Below are 18,009 nucleotides of genomic sequence, written 5' to 3' on the forward strand. Positions count from 1 at the left end.
GAACTCGAATATTGAGCTTGATATCATTGATCAATTTAGTCTCTCCTTTTTCATCTTATGAGCGGCTGTATCAGGGAATAACTAGTTGCTCATGCACGTGTTAGTAATAATTTAAAGAATATAATTGTTAGAAATTCATAGGTCGATGTGGGGATGTCACTAATCGTAATTGTTTTTTCTCTCTCACCACATCCTATTTGTTTATGTAGATATTTTCCCTTCTAATATAAATACTTATATAGTATTTTCTTGTTGTTTATCCAGTTATGATATATTGCAGTTACCAATTACTCCATATATTTTTTCATCCATGTTAATTATTATCTTTTTATTTTGCATCATAACTTCATGCCTGTTTGTTAGGTGTTTAGTTGAAACCCAGTTATGATATATTATTGCAGTTACCAATTGCTCCATATATGTTTTCATCCATGTTAATTATTATTTTTATTTTTCATCATAACTTCATGCCTATTTGCCAGGTGTTTAGTTGAAACATTTTCTTGGGCTTTCTACTTGGCACCGAAACAAATATGCTAATCAATTCTTGCATACATGATTGGTATGATGATACACATCATATATTTGGACCTTTAATCAATTGTTTTCTATAGTACATAATAATGGTGGGAGTGTGTAACCTAGAAGCATATGTGTAAGGGTAGTTCAGGGTTCTTGTAGTAACTTATATGCATATTTAAGGGTTAATTTAGATTATTTTTTTGTAAGAATGAAGGTGGATAATAATATAGATGCAAAAGTAAAGTGTAGTATTCTATTATATTATTTCCATAATAATATAGTTGGGTATTTTAGACTTATATTCAGGGACGGAGCCAGGATCAAGCCTGGACCCAGGCTGAGGCAATAAGCAAACATAAAATCGCTAAAACTAAAGCTAAATCTATCTACATTTTAAGTGATTGATTTACCATTGTTTGTTTGCCAAGGACTCTGGCTGCAGCATGCCCAGCCCGAACCCTGGCTCCACCCCTGCTTATATTCATAATAGCGGAGGTTGGTGCCTTTTCAGAAAACATAATAGATCTAATGAAATTGTTACCAATGGTTATAGGAGTCTACCCAACTGATGGCTGGATTTTTCTTTTAATTTTTACGAGAATTTCTAGTATTATTCGCCCTTTATTTCCTAACCTATCTCGTGATGATGACCACAGATTCCAAAAGCAATCTCCAACTGATAATTGTAAGATTTCAATCCGCTTTTGTTGACACGGTTTTGGAACATAATTCTAAGTGGTACGTTGTATTAATAAGGCGAGGGTTTATCGGAAATCCCTGGACTGATTCCTGCTTTTGACAATCTTTTCTCTAGTATAGTAGTTTAATGTAACAAGGTGATTCCCAGGAGGTTGCTTAGAATAAAGTGGCGCCAATTGTCGTCCGGTGACAACGGCTCGGAGTAGATTAATTAGGGTGCCAATTCATGATGCACGGCGCGGGCACATGTCTTGAGCTGAAAGCACGACATATTCCAGCTAGGCGCCCAAACGGACGTGTCTGATAGGTCCCCCTCCTCCCTGGTCCAAATCAGCCCTATTTTAAATTCTAAGAAGAAAGTGTAAGTTTTTTTTTTGAAGTAAAAAGAAAGTGTAAGATTGAACGAGATCGTTTCCGGAGCACCCGTGGGCACACACCCCACAGGACGCTTGGCGACGTTCGCGTTGGTCAGAAAACATCAGCATGGCCTGCACTTGTGTTTAGACTACCAAAGGCTTTAACTTTTGGCCCTGCTTGTAGGCAAAGCTAGGGTTCCACTTTCAATCGGATTCCGGCGAGGAGTTGATGGTGATGCGATCGGCATCCGCCGGCCCGCACATCGGTCACCACCGGAGCAGTAGTGTGCTGAGTACGGAGTACTAAAACGAGGCAGGCAACGTCGCCGCCCGTCTCGTCGCGTACTGCGCAAGTGCACATGCGCGCCCTATCTACAGGACTCGGAGATTAGGGAATCCCAACAAATGCGTCAGGATAATCTCACATCACACGGCAAACTCTGCCCCCTCTCTCTAGCCTCTACCGTACCACCACATGCAGCCGAAAGGCACAGAAACATGGCGCGCCGCCCGGGGTCGCCTGTCCGGGCAGAAGGTTTTCCTTTTCGTTTTTGTTTTTGCTCTCCAGCTTTTCCATCCTGGAATCGTGCTGGCTGGGCCGCCGCCGCGCTAGCTCACGCGGCATCGGCACCCGCGCGTTCCGCGGCCCGCGCACTACGGCCGCGCGCGCGCGCTGGCAACCTGGCACGCCGCGTCGCGGCCGGACAGACACATGCCCGAGCGCGGTGGCGGCGTTTCCGTGTCATCCATCGGCGATCCAGTCGAGAACGACCGCGTGCCGAGGGCCGGCCGCAGGTGCGCGGCTGCGACAGAATCGGGCGGTGGCGTGTCCTCGTGCCCCGACGCGATCGGTTACCTAGCCCCAAGTGGAAACGCAAGGTGCGATGCGTTCGGTAGGGGACTGGGGGGATCTCTCGTCGTGGAGGCTAGGCATTCAGCTAGTACATACGCACACTTGTCATCCATCGTCGCCGGCCGTTTTTCCTCGCTCCTGGACAACGGAACCTCGCTTGCCTCTTGCTAACGGCTTACTACTGGCCGGCATTCTTGTCCTCCGCTGCAAGCATTATTTTGAACTGGACTTCAAGAGGATTTTACCTCGAATATCAAACCTAACGAATTTTGAACTAGACTGCAAGAGTGAAACGAGCAACCATATAACTTGTGAGATTATGGTTCTGTTTGGCGGCGCTTTAATTTTCAAACAGCTTCGTTCTGTGAGGGAAAAAAAATATCTTCACCTCCTAAATGCCCTTCAACACGAGCAAGCCATGTTTGCAAAACGCGACCTCCGCGCAGACATGCTCCGCTTCACGGGATCAACGCTCCCCAGAGCCGACGCCCCCGCCAATCCTCCATAGCCGAGCCTGGCCCTTCTCTCCTTCACGCCCCATCCCTCCATTCGGCGATCACCGACGGCGCGCGGGGACAAGGATTCCGCCCTGCCCGCCGGCCGCCTCCGCCCACCTCGGCGCGCCTCTCGGATAGCGCGAATCGGGTGGTCCGCCTCCTCGCTGCGGGACGTCCGCCCACCCCCGACACCCTGCGCTCGGCCCGCCTACTACTCCTGCCGGACGTGAGCCCTCCGCGACGCTGGCTCGTCTGCTGCCATCCGGATTGCGCCCACCGCCACGCCGACTCCGTCTCCTGCCATTGGGTTCCGCCCCCACGACGCAATCCTCTTTGCCCAATCCGCGCCTCCGCGGTACCTGCTATCCACTATTTGGGCTTCTAGACTAGATCTGCAAGGTTTGGATGGACTGAGGTGATTTTAGTTTGAGGATGCTAATCAGAGGGTAACCATTGCGATTGTTTAAGAGATTGCACACGATGGTGACCGTTGCAGTATAGAAAAATCGCTGCATTCTGGATTATCAAATGCTCGAATTGTTGATGAATTCTTATTTTATTTTTTATCAGCATGGTGGCTGGGCTGCGTTATAATAGGTGAAGTACAAATGGAAGTATGGAACTAGTGTACGTTGCTGCGAAAATTGGGAGGCATTTGGCTTAGTTGTATAATCTAGGTTGTTTAGTGTACGTTTCATTATTTCCAATTTATCTACCATCTCCGTAATTCTTAGTTTCTGACTGAAATTATGATGTCAATCCTTGGTTCATCTTAATTTTGTAAGTGTTTTTCTTCCTGCCACCATTACAGACTAGTGCAACTTGCTAAATTTTACTAGTACAGTTTCCAAATCTATGTGTCCAGATGAGATCTGTTCTTTTGCTCAAATTTTGTAGTTCAAGCACTTGATAATGATCTTGTTCCCCTGTGGTTGAACTGTGTAAATTCTCGTGCAGTCATGATGAATACTCTATACATAGTGACTAGGCTCTCAAGTTATGGTTTGATTGGGTGGATGACTTTGGTGTTACTTTTATGTGCAGGTGGCATGCTAGCACAATAATGCAGTAAGTTTGTGTCATGAGTAAAATGTGTCATTCATGTGCATCAAAAGAGACAACCATGGATGAGGTCAATATCGACCTAACCTGCAATACATCTTGCTCCAAGATGTGTGATCATAGTGAGGGATCATCAATTGTTACTGGTGAGACCAACTGGTTGCACATGGACTCAAGCCCTTGCAGCACTCCTTATGGCACCCCCATGATCAGCCGAGAAAATTCTTTCTCAAGCTTTGCTAGTTGCTTTTCAAGCCTTGGTGAGTGTTGGAGCACTGTACTCTGAAATATGTGATATGATTGTCTGTATTATTTAACATTATTTTCTTACATACCCAGAATTTTTCTATGGCCTGTATTTTCCTCAGGTGACTCCCTAACGGACTCTGATTTTGAAGAGGAGATGGAGATCCAAGATACCGGTCAAAGTTATCCTGAATTCCTATTAAATGATGATCTTATGGAGCATGGAGAAGGGAGTTTAATACGAGTGGAAGAATGTCAACTCCACGATATTGCTATTGTTGATGATGGTGCTACTGTTCCCATTCCAGCAGATCAAAATATTTCATCTGGTCATCCAGAGTTGGGAACAGTAGAAGACTCCACCAAGGGAAAATTTGATGACACTAATATTACTTCGTGTTTGAATCTATCTTCTGAGCAGCATCAAGATGTCCTATCCAACAATCAATCTACAGAAACAAAATTTGGTGTATCAGTGGAAGATTTCGATCTTAAAAATTCTGGTGTGATAGATGTTGAAGAGGTCACCAGTCTTCCTATGCCAGGTGGTGATATTATTCCATTGAATGAACAAGTTATGGATCAACTTGATAGTAGCATGGAAAATACAATAGTTTACAACAATATATCAAATACCGAACCTGACATGAAACACGGTGATAACTTTGATAATGAAAATGAATGCCTATACCCACTTGTATTGCCCAGTTTTGATGCAGATCCTCTCATCTTGTCACCACCAGCACCAGAAAATATGGAAGATGACTTTGATACTGTTTCTAATAACTCCGATGAGAGTGAAAATAACAGCTCTGGCTGGGCTAGGTCAAGTTTCAACATCAACTTAGCAGAGAGAAGCAAGGAAAGCCATGAAGACCAATTGCAGAAAGTAATGTCAGAAGTTATGAATGGGCAATTCAAGATCCTTGTAGGTCGTTTCTTGGCTGCTGAAGGGTTCTCTATATCTGGAGGTACCGAGAAGAATTGGCTTGATATTGTTGCTTCATTGTCATGGGATGCTGCACTACTTGTCAAGCCTGATGCTAATTCTGGAAATGCAATGGATCCTGGTTTGTATGTGAAGGTTAAATGCATACCTTCAGGATCTTACCAGCAGAGGTAACAAACCGAGATGTTGTACTGTTCTTTCCTCATCCTTACTTTGTCTCAATAAGGTGCCCTTTCTTTGTTCCTTTGATAGTGAAGTGGTCAATGGTCTTGTTTTTAAGAAGAGTGCTGCACATAAACAGATGCGTGCCAATGTAAAGAATCCAAAATTGTTACTTCTTCAGGGTGCGCTTGGCCATTTTTCAACAGGGCTAGCGTCAATAAATTCAATGAAACAGGTGTGCGTGCATGCTCTTAATAACTAAAGCTTTATTTACATTGCATAGATAAAATACTAGATAATAGGTGAGATTTACAAAATGCTTCTTCTTTCACATTGACCAGGAAAACGAACAGCTGGAGAAAACACTAAGTGAAGTAATAGGCAAATGCCAGCCTGATGTTATATTGGTGGAGAAAGTAGTTTCCCGTACTGTGAATGAACATGTTCAGAAACTAGGAGTTACAGTAGTTAGTGACATGAATATGCGTCGGCTGGAAAGAATTGCTTGTTGCACTGGCTCTCCAATAGTATCATTGCAGAATGTTCTTGCAAAACCCAGCACTATTAAGCAGTGTGAGTCTCTCCGTTTTGAAAAGTTTGTTGAAGAGCATAATATTACTGGAGAAGATGGAAGGAAGTCATGGAAAACGTTTTTGTTTCTAGAGGGCTTTCCAAGACCTCTGGGATGCACAGTATGTTCTCTCTTTCTTGTATATGTGTAATTTTTATTTATTTATCTAGTCTGTGGTACTAGTGTATCAGATCATTTGTTGTGCATTTTATGCAATTTTTTCCCATTTTTCTCATCACTTATCCTATTTTGTATGCTCTTTATGCTTTGCTATTTCTGATTAGTTTGACATTGTTTTGTAGATACTGCTGAAAGGCGCAGCAAGAGAAGAACTTAAGAAGATTAAGCGTGTCCTTCATTTCACTGTATTTGCAGCTTACCATTTGATCCTTGAAACTTCATTCTTTGCTGATCAAAAATTATTTATGACAGACAAACCTACCACAGGGAAAGAGAAGTGCCTTAAAGCTAATGCACTCCTTCTTGGTCCCTGTTATGATAGTTCGGAAAACAGTGACACCATGAAACATCCAACTTGCGACGATCAGTATGCTAATCAGAAAACACTCATTCATAGTGAAAAGCCTACACTGCTGAATCTTCATGATAACAAAACTATGACGTCTGTAGATCCTGCTGGTGAAAAGCATATTGACAGGAAAGGCATTCGGTCATATTCATCATTGCCTGTTTCAGTTCCCTCGACCAATTTTATGCAGGACACTCCATCATCAGATTATGCTGTGTCAAACGCATGTCATGGTTTTGATGGCTCATCATTCATGGATACTTCCAAAGAGGTGCACAAGAAACAATTATCTGGCGAAAAATTTCAAGAAACTTCTAATGGAATTTGTGCTGAGAGTGGAGCTTCTTTGAATACTCAGGACATCTTGATTTCAATGTCTAGCCAGCATATCAGGAACCAAGCTGTTTGCGAACAGAGCCACCTTTCCCGGATAACTTATTATGGGTATTTCGATACATCTCTAGGACGATATTTGCAAGATACTTTACTTAATGAGGTCATACTTCTTAATTTATTTTATGAGATCCATCATTTTCCTTGCTTTTATTTCCAATAACAAAGTAAACTGCTCGCAGAAACACAGTTGCTTATCGTGCGGTGAGTCTCCAGAAGCTCATATGTACTCTTATACTCACCATAATGGCACTCTCACTGTTCTTGTGAAAAGACTTCCCTTGGAGTCATCACTTTCTGGTGAGGCTCAAGGAAGAATTTGGATGTGGACTAGATGCTTGAGATGCAATGCTAAGCCGACCAATAGGGTTATAATATCTTCCTCTGCACGTAATCTATCGTTTGGGAAGTTCTTGGAACTCAGCTTCTCAACTCATTCTGCTGCCAAGAAGCTATCAACATGTGGGCACTTGCTGCATAGAGACTGCCTACGTTTCTTTGGGTAAATTTCTGGAAGATAACTACACAAATATGGATTCTTTTCTTCATGATTTACAGATAATTTTTGTCATTTTATGCCTTGCAGATTTGGATCCAGAGTCGCTATGTTCATATACTCATCTGTTGAAATATATTCTGTTTGTAAACCTCCGTTGGCTTTGGAGTTCAATAACAGAAACAAAAAGGATTGGCTTGGTGTTGAAGTGAATAATGTATGTTTCTGCAACATATTTGCAGCTGCTGCTGCTTATTTTCCTTCAGCCAATCACATACTTGCATGCTAACATTCTTCTATTCTTTAAGGTTCATCTTAAATGGAAACAACTCTTCTCAGAAATTGAAAATGGAATACAAGACTTAAGATCAAGATACACTACTCAAGCCATGGGGGAAGGCACCAACATTTCAGTATATGAGGTAATACTTTTGGAGGTGACTAGGATGCTTACACAGGAAAAAAATGAAGTTGAGGTAATCATGATGCATCAGTTCTATTATCATGTATATTTTCTTGATTCTCTTATGCAAATGATTTTGAACTGTTTTTGGGTATTTTAACATATCCTCCGTATACAAGGTTTCTCTGAAGGCGTTTAACCAAGTTGCGATACCTGAGAGTTTTGCTCATGAGATCCTTGGTTTGAACTGGCTGTACCAGCAACTTCTTCTTGGGTTCTATATTTGGGATCTTCGATTGCTTCATATTCTCCAGTACACTAAAGTTAATACTATATCTTCAGACAATTCTATTCACGAACTGGCAGTAAAGAGTGAGATGAAGAATTCTGGAAGTATTGCTATCCAAGACACACCATTAATGAAGAACATTGGAATAGAAAGAAATGAAGCAACTATAAGTTCTTCTAGCAGCTTTGATGATCCATGTAGCAATAACATTTTGGATAAGGCTCAGCTTATTGATAAACTAATAATCAAAGAGCATGAGTTGCCCGTTTATCAAGATCATGATGTCAGATCATCTCTTTCTTCTCCAAGCGAAGCTACTGAAAATGGTTCACATCAGTTTGAGGCAACTGTGGAGATTGCTAATGAGTTTTGTTCAGAGAAATCACCATATATGAATCATGAACAGCCTGCAGCATCCAAAGTAAATGAAATATATCGTGTTGTCATACCGAGTGATGATGCAGGAAAATGGGTCTGGAATCGATTTAGTCACTTGGAACTGGAATATAAGAAAGAACTTCAAGGTGGTTCTTTGTATAAATTTCAGCTCATCAACAAATACACCCCATGTACTTCATCATTGACACAATTAAAACGGCAGATGGACTTGGGGCATTTTATAGTTGGCCATGGTGGTAATATCTTGTCGATTGCCGAGGAAGAGGTTTCCAGCATTATTGCTGTTGCATTAACTATATCTGAACAACAAGGGTTCTCTTCTGAAGCTGCATCTAGCAACTTGGATAGAAATGCTTCTATGTTATCATCCATTCTTGCATCAACAGTATCACCTAAGGAATCAACATCTGGGTTTTATGATTCATTTCTGTCAGCTTTAAAAGATCTGCATCCTGAAATTGATCTGAACAATGAAAAAATAGCTCTTAGAAGCAAATATACTGTTATTTGTATATATGCAAAGCAATTCCATGATCTTCGGAAGATATGCTGTCCATCAGAACTTGCATATATTTCATCGATAAGCCGCTGCAAACATTGGGATGCACAGGGTGGAAAGAGTAAAGTTTTCTTTGCGAAATCAATGGATGACAGATTTATCATAAAACAAATCAAGAAGACTGAGTTTGATTCATTCTTAAAGTTCGGTCTCGATTACTTCAAACATTTTGGTGTATCTGAAGTCTCAAATAACCCTACATGTCTCGCAAAAATTCTGGGAATATATCAGGTGTGTTGAACCTTCCAGGAAAGCTGCGGCTCAACTTCTCCTAGCATCTAATGATATATCTCTTTCTGACATTATTTTAGGTTAAGGAAACAAGGAACGACAAGGAGACAAGGGCTAATTTCATGGTTATGGAAAATCTTTTGTTTGGGCATAATATACTACGGAGATATGATCTGAAGGGTGCTCTTTTCTCACGATATATTTCTGATTCAAAAAATCCTGAAATGGTGCTGTTGGATCAGAATTTTATTGAAGATATGCGTACCATGCCAATCTACATTGAGGGAAAAACCAAAAACCTCATGGAACGTGCTATTTGGAATGACACAGCTTTTCTAAGTGTAAGTGTGCCTGTTACCAGTAAAATAACTTTCTTTGAATATTATACTTTCTTCGTTTTATAGTACTATCTATCATTTTGTCTTTGAATCTTTTTTTTTTCCTTATGTTTGCAGAACATGAATGTCATGGATTACTCCTTGTTTGTTGGAGTTGACAAACAGAAGAAAGAGCTTGTGTTTGGAATTATAGATTATTTGAGACAATATACTTGGGACAAACAGTTGGAATCTTGGGTGAAGACATCTCTTTTTGTTCCGAAGAATCTATCGCCAACTGTAATTTCACCTAGGGAGTACAAAATCAGATTCAGAGCATTTATGTCACAATACTTTCTATCAGTTCCAGATGCTTGAATCTTGGGGCCTTGTCATTTCCTGGCATCGGTAGTTGCCTGAACTTGTCATGAGTTAGGATCAATCCATCTACTTCATTTTTGTGGCATGTGTATATCTATCCTTGTCTATTTTGCTTCTCAGCAGTTGTACATCCTAGCATTTAGGACACCAGGGAAGTGCAAATTTTAAGCCAATGAATGGTGACACATAAATAACCTAGATAGTGTTCTTTATTGATGATAGTTAGGGTCGAGATTGAGGATATAGGGGTAGACGAGCATTTAATGCACTGCAGTTGTGTTTATTGGAATATATATTGCTGGAATTGCAAGTCATATTCTCATCTTTTGTGGATTCAGCTTTCTGTATTATTTTAATAAAATGAGTGGTAAGGTTTGTGGGTTGAGCACTACCCTTGCCATGACAGGCACAAATACAGTGACACCATTTGGTCAATATATGTCTATTGTAATGTGTTCTATCCTGGAACATCATGAATTGTAAATGTGTGTGGGGTGGGTGGGGGGAGTCTTGCATCTTAGGCAAGAAAGGTGAAGAAACCATTTTTTTAGGGAATTAATTGTGATTACAGACTGGTGTGCATGTAAAGATGAACTATGCATAAACTGGTTGTTGCGTTGCTACTTGAAAGTAGGCCTGTGCATGGGTGGGTTAAGATGGATCTAGTTGAAAGATTTGAACTGAGTTCTTATACTCTAGTTCTGTTTTGCGGTCCTGTTCTGTCTGGTTTATACAAAAATATTATGGTAGATTGGGCATGCTTTCTCTTCACGGATTATTGAAGAGCAAATTTGTTCAAATTTTCCTTTTCTGTATGTGCCATATGAAGCAGTTGGCAACTTGGCATGTACGGTGAAGTTTCAAGCCATCAAGTCTCTTGAAGTCTTCAATAACATCCAGGTTTTTCCTTATTTCTATGAATATATCTGTAAAGGCATATAATGGAGTTTTGTTATGCAATTTTACTGACAGTTTCTTATGTATAGTCTTGTTTTACTACAGGTAGCTTCCAACTTCCAAGCATCCTGAATTATGCTTCTTGGTATGTTGCTCCAGCGAGCTCAATCCTTTATATATTGTGTATGCTTCTGTTATCCCAGGCTATTTGGTCAGTGTGCACAGTTTACTAAAAATACTTAATGTTGTATACGTGTGTGCTTACTTGGAGGTAGGGATAGATAATAATGTTGATAAAGAACTAAGATTGCAAGCTTTTTGTCAGTGTCCTTGAATTATGGCATCCAAAGGCTTCTTATTTTTGTGTTTAATTTGACTGTTTATTGCTTAATAATTTGGGTGAATGGTAGAGTAATAGAGATACCTGTTATCCTAGTACTTTAAGAGTCAAGACCTGCTAGAAGATCATGTATGTCAAAACTAGATTGTCTTGTGTTGATTGTTTGGAACTAGATGTAAATCCTAGTGCTAAAAACCGCAGAGTATGATGCTCTTTTTCTTTAGGTTCATAAACTGTTTATTATCTACCTTGTAAGATTTAAAACACAAGATTCCTCTTTAATGGAGATTACTTTCTTGGTTTTCGACCCTGGCAAAAATTAAATTGCAGGGATAGAACATATTGCTGTTTTAGGACTTGCATTGTTTCCCTCTGTCCATGTTTCTCGTGACCTTTTTTTTCATCAGTAATTATTTTAAAGTTTTTAACCACTCAATGCATGATGTCTGATCTACTGGTCAGGTTGGTACTGTAGTCTGACTTATGTTTGAATAAGAAAGTAACATTTCTTGTTGTATTTGGTTCTGAGTTTGCTTTGTTCCTGGGATGGCAGCTGACATGTAAATTCAGACAAATGTGTTTGGTCAATAATCTATTGCTTGAAAAATGAAAATACTTGATCTGGGGCCTATTGCTGTGTTGGTTTTGTCTAAGACGTTAATGTCCTTGTCTAAGGTGTTCTTGAATTTACCTACCACAGTGATGAATCATGACTGATTTTTATTTGTTATTGCCATTTCAACTATTTTTGGAGCTACACCAGTTCTATGTCAATCAGTTAATACTAGTCAATTTATTTGTCTATGCAACACTTTTTACTACTAGAAGGCATTTGCAGGTTACATAAATATTTTTATTTTGCTTCAGCGTATTAGATATTTCTTTTAAGAATTCTGTTTCTTATTTCTATTCCTTATACTTATAGCTTAAAACAAATTTGAAAATATCAAGTGGCGGCTCAAACACCCAGAGCTTGATAGTATCCTTAGGTTGCAATCAGGAGCTATCATCCAATGAATCAACTCCCGCTCCACGTGCAACACATGACTTACATGTGCCTTGAATAGCTTTTTTTGAACAAAGGTGCCTTGAATAGCTTAAGGAGCTATTTGGCTTAGAACTTGACATCCCACCATTTTCCAAAGTTTAGATATAAGCCTATCCTAAATTCATAGTATTAGAGTATATTTGGTAGTTGTAGATATATGTATCATAGATTGCCATATGTATCCCGGGGAGCGTTGCTCCCCAAGTCATGTACTCTCATATATATCGGCCGAAGTCTCAATGCAATACATCCACAACATTATACGCATATTTTCCCTTCTACACATAGGGTGTGAGATGGAAATCGATTCTATACACCAACAAGCTATATTTCTATTCCGTAACCTATAGTACGCTCTTTGCTCACTCTTCTATAGTAGAAATATATCACATAAGTAACTCTGTCATATGGCCAACAGTAGTATACAAATATATTCCACAGATAATTATGCTAGCTTATTAGATTTATATCTAAATTATGATTATTAGAATGGAATTCAATTCCAAGGTTCGAAACGGGTCCTAAGCGAAAAGAGTTCCCTTGTAGCATGATACTTATGGTTGTTCCTGTCGATGCAAATCATTCTCATATAGTCATATTGAAGACACCATTTACCTTGTGTATTATTTTTTTTTGTTCATAGGTGATATTGATTTTAACTTTCATTATGACCATCATAAATTTGTTTGCTTGTGTGATAACACTTTGCTTCTTCAATGCTCTTGATGTTCTTCAGATGATGCACCATTTTCCCTTGCTATTTGATACTTATGTATAGTTGTATGAGATGACAATACATATGTCACTTAGCTTTACTGTTTTCTGATACTCCATACTTAATTATTTTACCTTTGGAGGAATGTCGCAGGCCCTTCGACTACGGTGATGTTGTTATGTCAACTATCTGCAAGAATCTTAGGGGTTCTATTATGGTATATACTCTTCAAGAAAGGGGAAAAAACATAAGAAAACACAGAAGAAATGAACAGAAGACCCCATCCTGTGTTTTGCTTACAAAAAAGACCCACCTGGCAGAGCAAACGGGCGCGCCACGCAAGATGCACATAATGGTCAACACCAGAGCCCACTTGTCAGCTTGCAAGAGGAAGGAGCACCTAGGGGAGGTCCACCAGGGGTCGGCCGAACCCCTAGTTCGGACGAACCTGGACGGCCTCCCGTACAGGTGCACTTTGGGGTGGAGTGGCGCCTACTCAACCTCATCCCAAGGAGATAAGGTTTCCATACAATGGATCACGTGGAGTAGCCCCTACTCTACCTCCACCACTATATAATGGGACCTCGTCTCTCCCTCTCATACACACACACACACACCATTTTCTCATGTGAAGGAGAAGAGTAGAGAGACTCCTCCACTTGTAATTCTAGTTTAGGGAGTGTGTGAGGAAAGAGTATGGATAAGGGTCGGATCTGTCGGCTTCTCTTTTCGGCTTTGTACCTCGACGGATACGGTACGTTTGGAGTGCACATTCGGGTTCCTCTATTGGTGAGTTCAGTTAAGTTATTCTTTCATTTTTTATTCGTTTGCGGGATCATCATCCATTCTAGTAGCGGATACTCTAGACGAGGGCTCCTGATAAAGACAGAATAACCCTGCACAACTCTAGAGAAGTAGTAGACGGCATGTCTGCTAACACCTTCACAGCGATGAGTTTACAACGGATTTTATGTCAAGCCTTGGAGATGTTGGGTTATCATTGGTTGAGTTTGGGACACTACTCACTAGGAAGGGCCTGTACTTGTTTCGATCTACCCCAGGCCCGCCTCTTGCCATGGAACCAATGTTCATCATCTACGGCAAAGTACTTTCTCGTAGATGTGAAGCAAATGGCAGCGCACTTATCTGCTATTTAATTTTTTATTGACAAAAACTTGAGGTACAAGATTGGTGATGTTAACTATGTTTAGTACCTCGTGCAGGCAAATAATATTGGTTAGATGATGTAATGTAGGCATGCAATGTGACATTTGCATCCTGGATATCTTGGAACAATTATATTGTAATATGTATCTACTTAATTGAAGATTTGGTGCATGCACTTTAATTATTTTCATTCTGAATATTTTGAGATCTTGCAGTGTGATGGACATGTATTGCATATCAATATATAGTTAGAACACCCCACCTAGCCAACTCGACCATAAAACCCAGGTGTTATAGTGGGAGGGGTGGGGGCTTTTATCTTCAGTCCAACATTCTCCCTACTGCGTGCGAGGCTTTTATCTTCAGTCCAACATTCTCCCTACTGCGTGCGAGCCGGGCGAGCCGCGGGGCTGTGCCACCTGTCCGGTCTCAGCACTTCGGTCTCAGCGAACGCAGCCAGGGAAATCGCGCAGCGGAAATGCGTGGCTGGGAGGGATCGAACCCAGGACCTCGGCTCTGGTATAAGTTAGAACGCCCCACCTAACCAACCTGACCATAAAACCCAGGTGTTATAGTGGGAAGGGTGGGGGCTTTTATCCTCAATCCAATATATATGATCTTTGGTAGTTTGATCAAGTTTTTGTGCTGGCGGATTTACCCAACCGCAGCATAACATGACATTTGTACTTGCAGAAATTAAAGTTCCTAGCGGAAATAAGAATAACCAGCACAAAGCTAAATCAGCGGTCGGCAAAAATCTTTTATATGGTAGTGTTTTAGTGGTGTCAAATAGGAAATTTTCTCAATCGTGTATACAAGTATCACAACTATGGTCCAATGATAACTGTGCTAGTGGGGGGCAACGAGTGCGTGTCAAGGACTCCCAGGGTTAAATTAATTAAGACTATGACATATGATTTGTTAATTTAATCCTTTCTAGTATAAACCCCACTAAACCTTACGGGCGGGATCCAATTCTACAGTCCCGCGCTGCCACGCTTGGTGGCGCGCGATGCGGCCGCGCAGCTATTGGTTGCACCCACCCACGTGAGTTACATGATGGTCCAGATATTCGTTCTCTTTTCATTTCTATATTTTCCCTTTTACGTCCATAAGTGTTATTCCATCCGTTCCAAATTATAGGTTGTTTGACTTTTTAACATCAAGTTTGACCACTCATCTTATTCAAAAATTTATGCAAAACATCACTTCTTTTGTTGTGGATTGCTTTACCAATACAAGTTCTTCAAGAGTGACTTAAATTTGACTATATTTGCATAATTTTTTTGAATAAGACGAGTGGTCAAACTTGAGGTTGAAAAAGTCAAACGACCTATAATTTGGAACGGAGAGAGTATCAATTTTTCTTTTATAGTTGTTTCTCCTTTTACCTTCTTTTATCTTTATGTACGAAGTTTTCTTGACAACTTTTATATGGAAATCATACTAAAAAGTTATACCGAGACTTGTGCTTAGAAGTTGCATAATAAATTTGTGTGGAAAATGTTGTGTGAGAAATCTTCCAGATAACATCTTCATACGATTTGTACTAAAAGTATGAAGTTTTCTTGACAACTTTTATATGGAAATCTGTTGGCACAAATTTAGGGCCAACACACGAACGCGCTTGAATGAGCAGCTAGCGACGGCACAATCGCAACACCGATGTTCAGACCGGTCGGGGTAGCCGGTCTGACCGGTTCGCCGGTGAAGAACGGCGAAGTCCGACGAACGCTCGCCAGGGGGACCCCTTCAGGGCAGACACACGTAGGGTTGTTTAAGGATCGACATGCCACCTAGAATGCCTTCAAACGTAGCGGAGACGAAGAAAGAATAGCAGATAATGAGGTTGGAAAAGCTAGGATTTAGAGATAAAAGTAAAGGCAATGAAATAGTAGATTTGTTTGTGTTTTGATCGATTGGATACCCTCAATCGGCCGTGACCCTTTATATTTATAGGTTGAGGTGGGCTTATCCGCAAGAAATCATATTACAGGGTCTAAATCTATGAAAATCACAAGTTGTACTCAGACTCCACTCAGACCGGTCGGTCGTGCCAGACCAGCTACAGACCTACAACACCTAGACCGGTCAGACCGGTTGGTTTAGTCTGCTGTCAATTTTGGTCGTCAACATATACCCCACTGTTCTTTGGCAAAGCTTGTGTTACGTACCAAAGAACACTCCTCTGAACCAAAATTGCCTAAGAGCGATGATCAATAATACATCGGCCATTTTTGTGCTAAGGGCGATAAAAAATTATCGGCAGTATCTTGTTTTCTATTGGCTTGACCTCCACTTGTTGCTCCATCAATTCTTGCTTGCGCAAACGTTGCAACCTCCTCTTTTGAGTGTGAGATAAGCCTGAGGAACACCACCTCGGCTGTAAGTATTTTGAATCTTTCTTCATGTTCATCTCATCCTCCTGGCTGCAATTAAGATCTCTTTCGACAAGATTATTGCTAATCGGTCTTTGTGAAATATAACTTGAATACATAGAAGGATATTGAATATAATACGGTGGCATATACATCCAACTATATTCCAAAGGTGTATAATAATAAGGATACGACCAAAACCATGGAGCAATCGGCCTAGAATTTGGCATAACAACACAATTATCTCGATGTAGGTGAGGATCCGATTGCTCATTAGATGTTGACGTTGATTTGGTACCTTTGGCTTCATCTGGCCGTTCCTTCTGCTTCTGTACAGCTCCCTCCTCTCATACTTGGCCAAGAGCTCTTTGAAGCTCGGCCTTGTTCTAAATTCAGCATTGGATGAATTTCTAGACTTACTGGATGCACCGGTCAGACTGGTTTGGACACCGGTCAGACCGCCCTGTGGACCGGTCAGACCGCTCGACGAACCGGTCTAACCGGTCAAATTGCTGCCGATCTTCTTTTCTTTGTGCCCCCCCCCCCCCGAGTGTTGAAGGCTTTGTTGCAACTCGAGAAGTCTTGTTCTGTAGCATCTTTCTCTTAGGTCTCTCTTCTCCAATGATCACATTTTTCCATGTAGTTGATTCGGCTTAACTTGGCTAAATTAAAATCTTGGGATTCTTCAATTCAAGCACATGGGCATACATTGGAAAAGGATTCTGGTCGACTTGCATTGCAGATATAACTAATCGTCCATTATTTATGGCCGATTGTATTTGTCTACGAAGAACATTGCAATCATTGGTAGCATGAGAAAAAGTATCGTGTAATTTACAATAAGCACACCGTTTCAACTCTTGTGTGAGAGAACTTAATTTTCCCAAGCCTTCCTAACTCATAAAAAATTCTATCACACTTTGTAGCGAAAATGGCCTCTCATGCCATATTTCAATATAATATTTTGGCGATTGATGACACACACAACACTTGGACTAATATGATTGTTAAGATGACCATTCTCAGGCTTTTAGGTTCAAGTGATGACAAAGAGAAGATAGGCGTAGCAAGGCCCGAAGAGCCGCCCCTACGGGGGTTCCGCCCCTCGCGGGTCTCAGGGCAGCGCCCTGAAAGCTCTTCGGTCCAAAGGACAAGAATCGAAGAGACCGTGAAGAAAATCAAGTCAAAGAAATCAAGACAGAGGCATTTTGCTATCACCGGTTAAACCGACGTAGGGCAAAATGAACTCACCGGTGCAATCACAGAGAAGGCCTGCGGGCTAGGGTTTGGCACCGGATTAACCGGCGTTGGGTGTTTTACACTCGTCGGTGCATTGACTTGGAGTATACCAGGCTAGGGTTTTACACCAGTTGAACCGACGCTAAAGAAATTGCATACGTCGGTGCATTGACAGATGAAGACAGAGGAAATTCTATACACCGGTTAAACCGACAATTAGATATTGGTGAACGTCGGTGCAGTTGTTCAGAGAGTTAGTTTTTCAGCAACTACACTCACTGGTTAAACCGACGCTGCATCGGTTGATTACG

At 41.0% G+C, this 18,009-nt stretch overlaps 1 protein-coding gene across 18 annotated transcripts; it reads left to right on the forward strand.

The window, feature by feature from the left end:
- Window positions 1–2,847: 2,847 nt before the first annotated feature.
- On the forward strand, window positions 2,848–14,262 carry LOC120671945 (putative 1-phosphatidylinositol-3-phosphate 5-kinase FAB1D). Of its 18 annotated transcripts, none has more exons than XM_039952239.1 (15): window positions 2,848–4,249; window positions 4,358–5,354; window positions 5,437–5,581; window positions 5,688–6,038; window positions 6,220–6,942; window positions 7,022–7,341; window positions 7,426–7,552; window positions 7,644–7,811; window positions 7,918–9,216; window positions 9,297–9,557; window positions 9,672–9,941; window positions 10,747–10,814; window positions 10,917–10,956; window positions 13,068–13,668; window positions 13,766–14,262. In XM_039952239.1, exons 1-11 carry the CDS (start codon window positions 4,009–4,011, stop codon window positions 9,909–9,911), a joined length of 4,872 nt encoding a protein of 1,623 aa, XP_039808173.1. In that variant the 5' UTR covers window positions 2,848–4,008; the 3' UTR covers window positions 9,912–9,941; window positions 10,747–10,814; window positions 10,917–10,956; window positions 13,068–13,668; window positions 13,766–14,262. The 18 variants fall into 18 exon arrangements, with proteins under 18 accessions (XP_039808173.1, XP_039808270.1, XP_039808185.1 ...); XM_039952336.1 differs by having other exon boundaries at window positions 6,220–6,717; window positions 6,805–6,942; window positions 13,068–14,252; XM_039952251.1 differs by having other exon boundaries at window positions 2,848–3,614; window positions 3,972–4,249; window positions 13,068–14,252.
- The last annotated feature ends 3,747 nt before the right edge of the window (window positions 14,263–18,009 follow it).

Source organism: Panicum virgatum, chromosome 2K (assembly GCF_016808335.1).
Source record: "Panicum virgatum strain AP13 chromosome 2K, P.virgatum_v5, whole genome shotgun sequence".
NCBI classification, from domain to species: Eukaryota; Viridiplantae; Streptophyta; class Magnoliopsida; order Poales; family Poaceae; genus Panicum; species Panicum virgatum.

Bases quoted from the DNA above. Each gene is read 5' to 3' on its own strand.
- LOC120671945 (XM_039952239.1), top strand. From the start codon at position 4,009: ATGAGTAAAATGTGTCATTCATGTGCATCAAAAGAGACAACCATGGAT. The intron at 5,355-5,436 runs GTAACAAACCGA...TTCCTTTGATAG, and splicing joins TCAGGATCTTACCAGCAGAG to TGAAGTGGTCAATGGTCTTG. The intron at 7,553-7,643 runs GTATGTTTCTGC...CTATTCTTTAAG, and splicing joins TTGGTGTTGAAGTGAATAAT to GTTCATCTTAAATGGAAACA.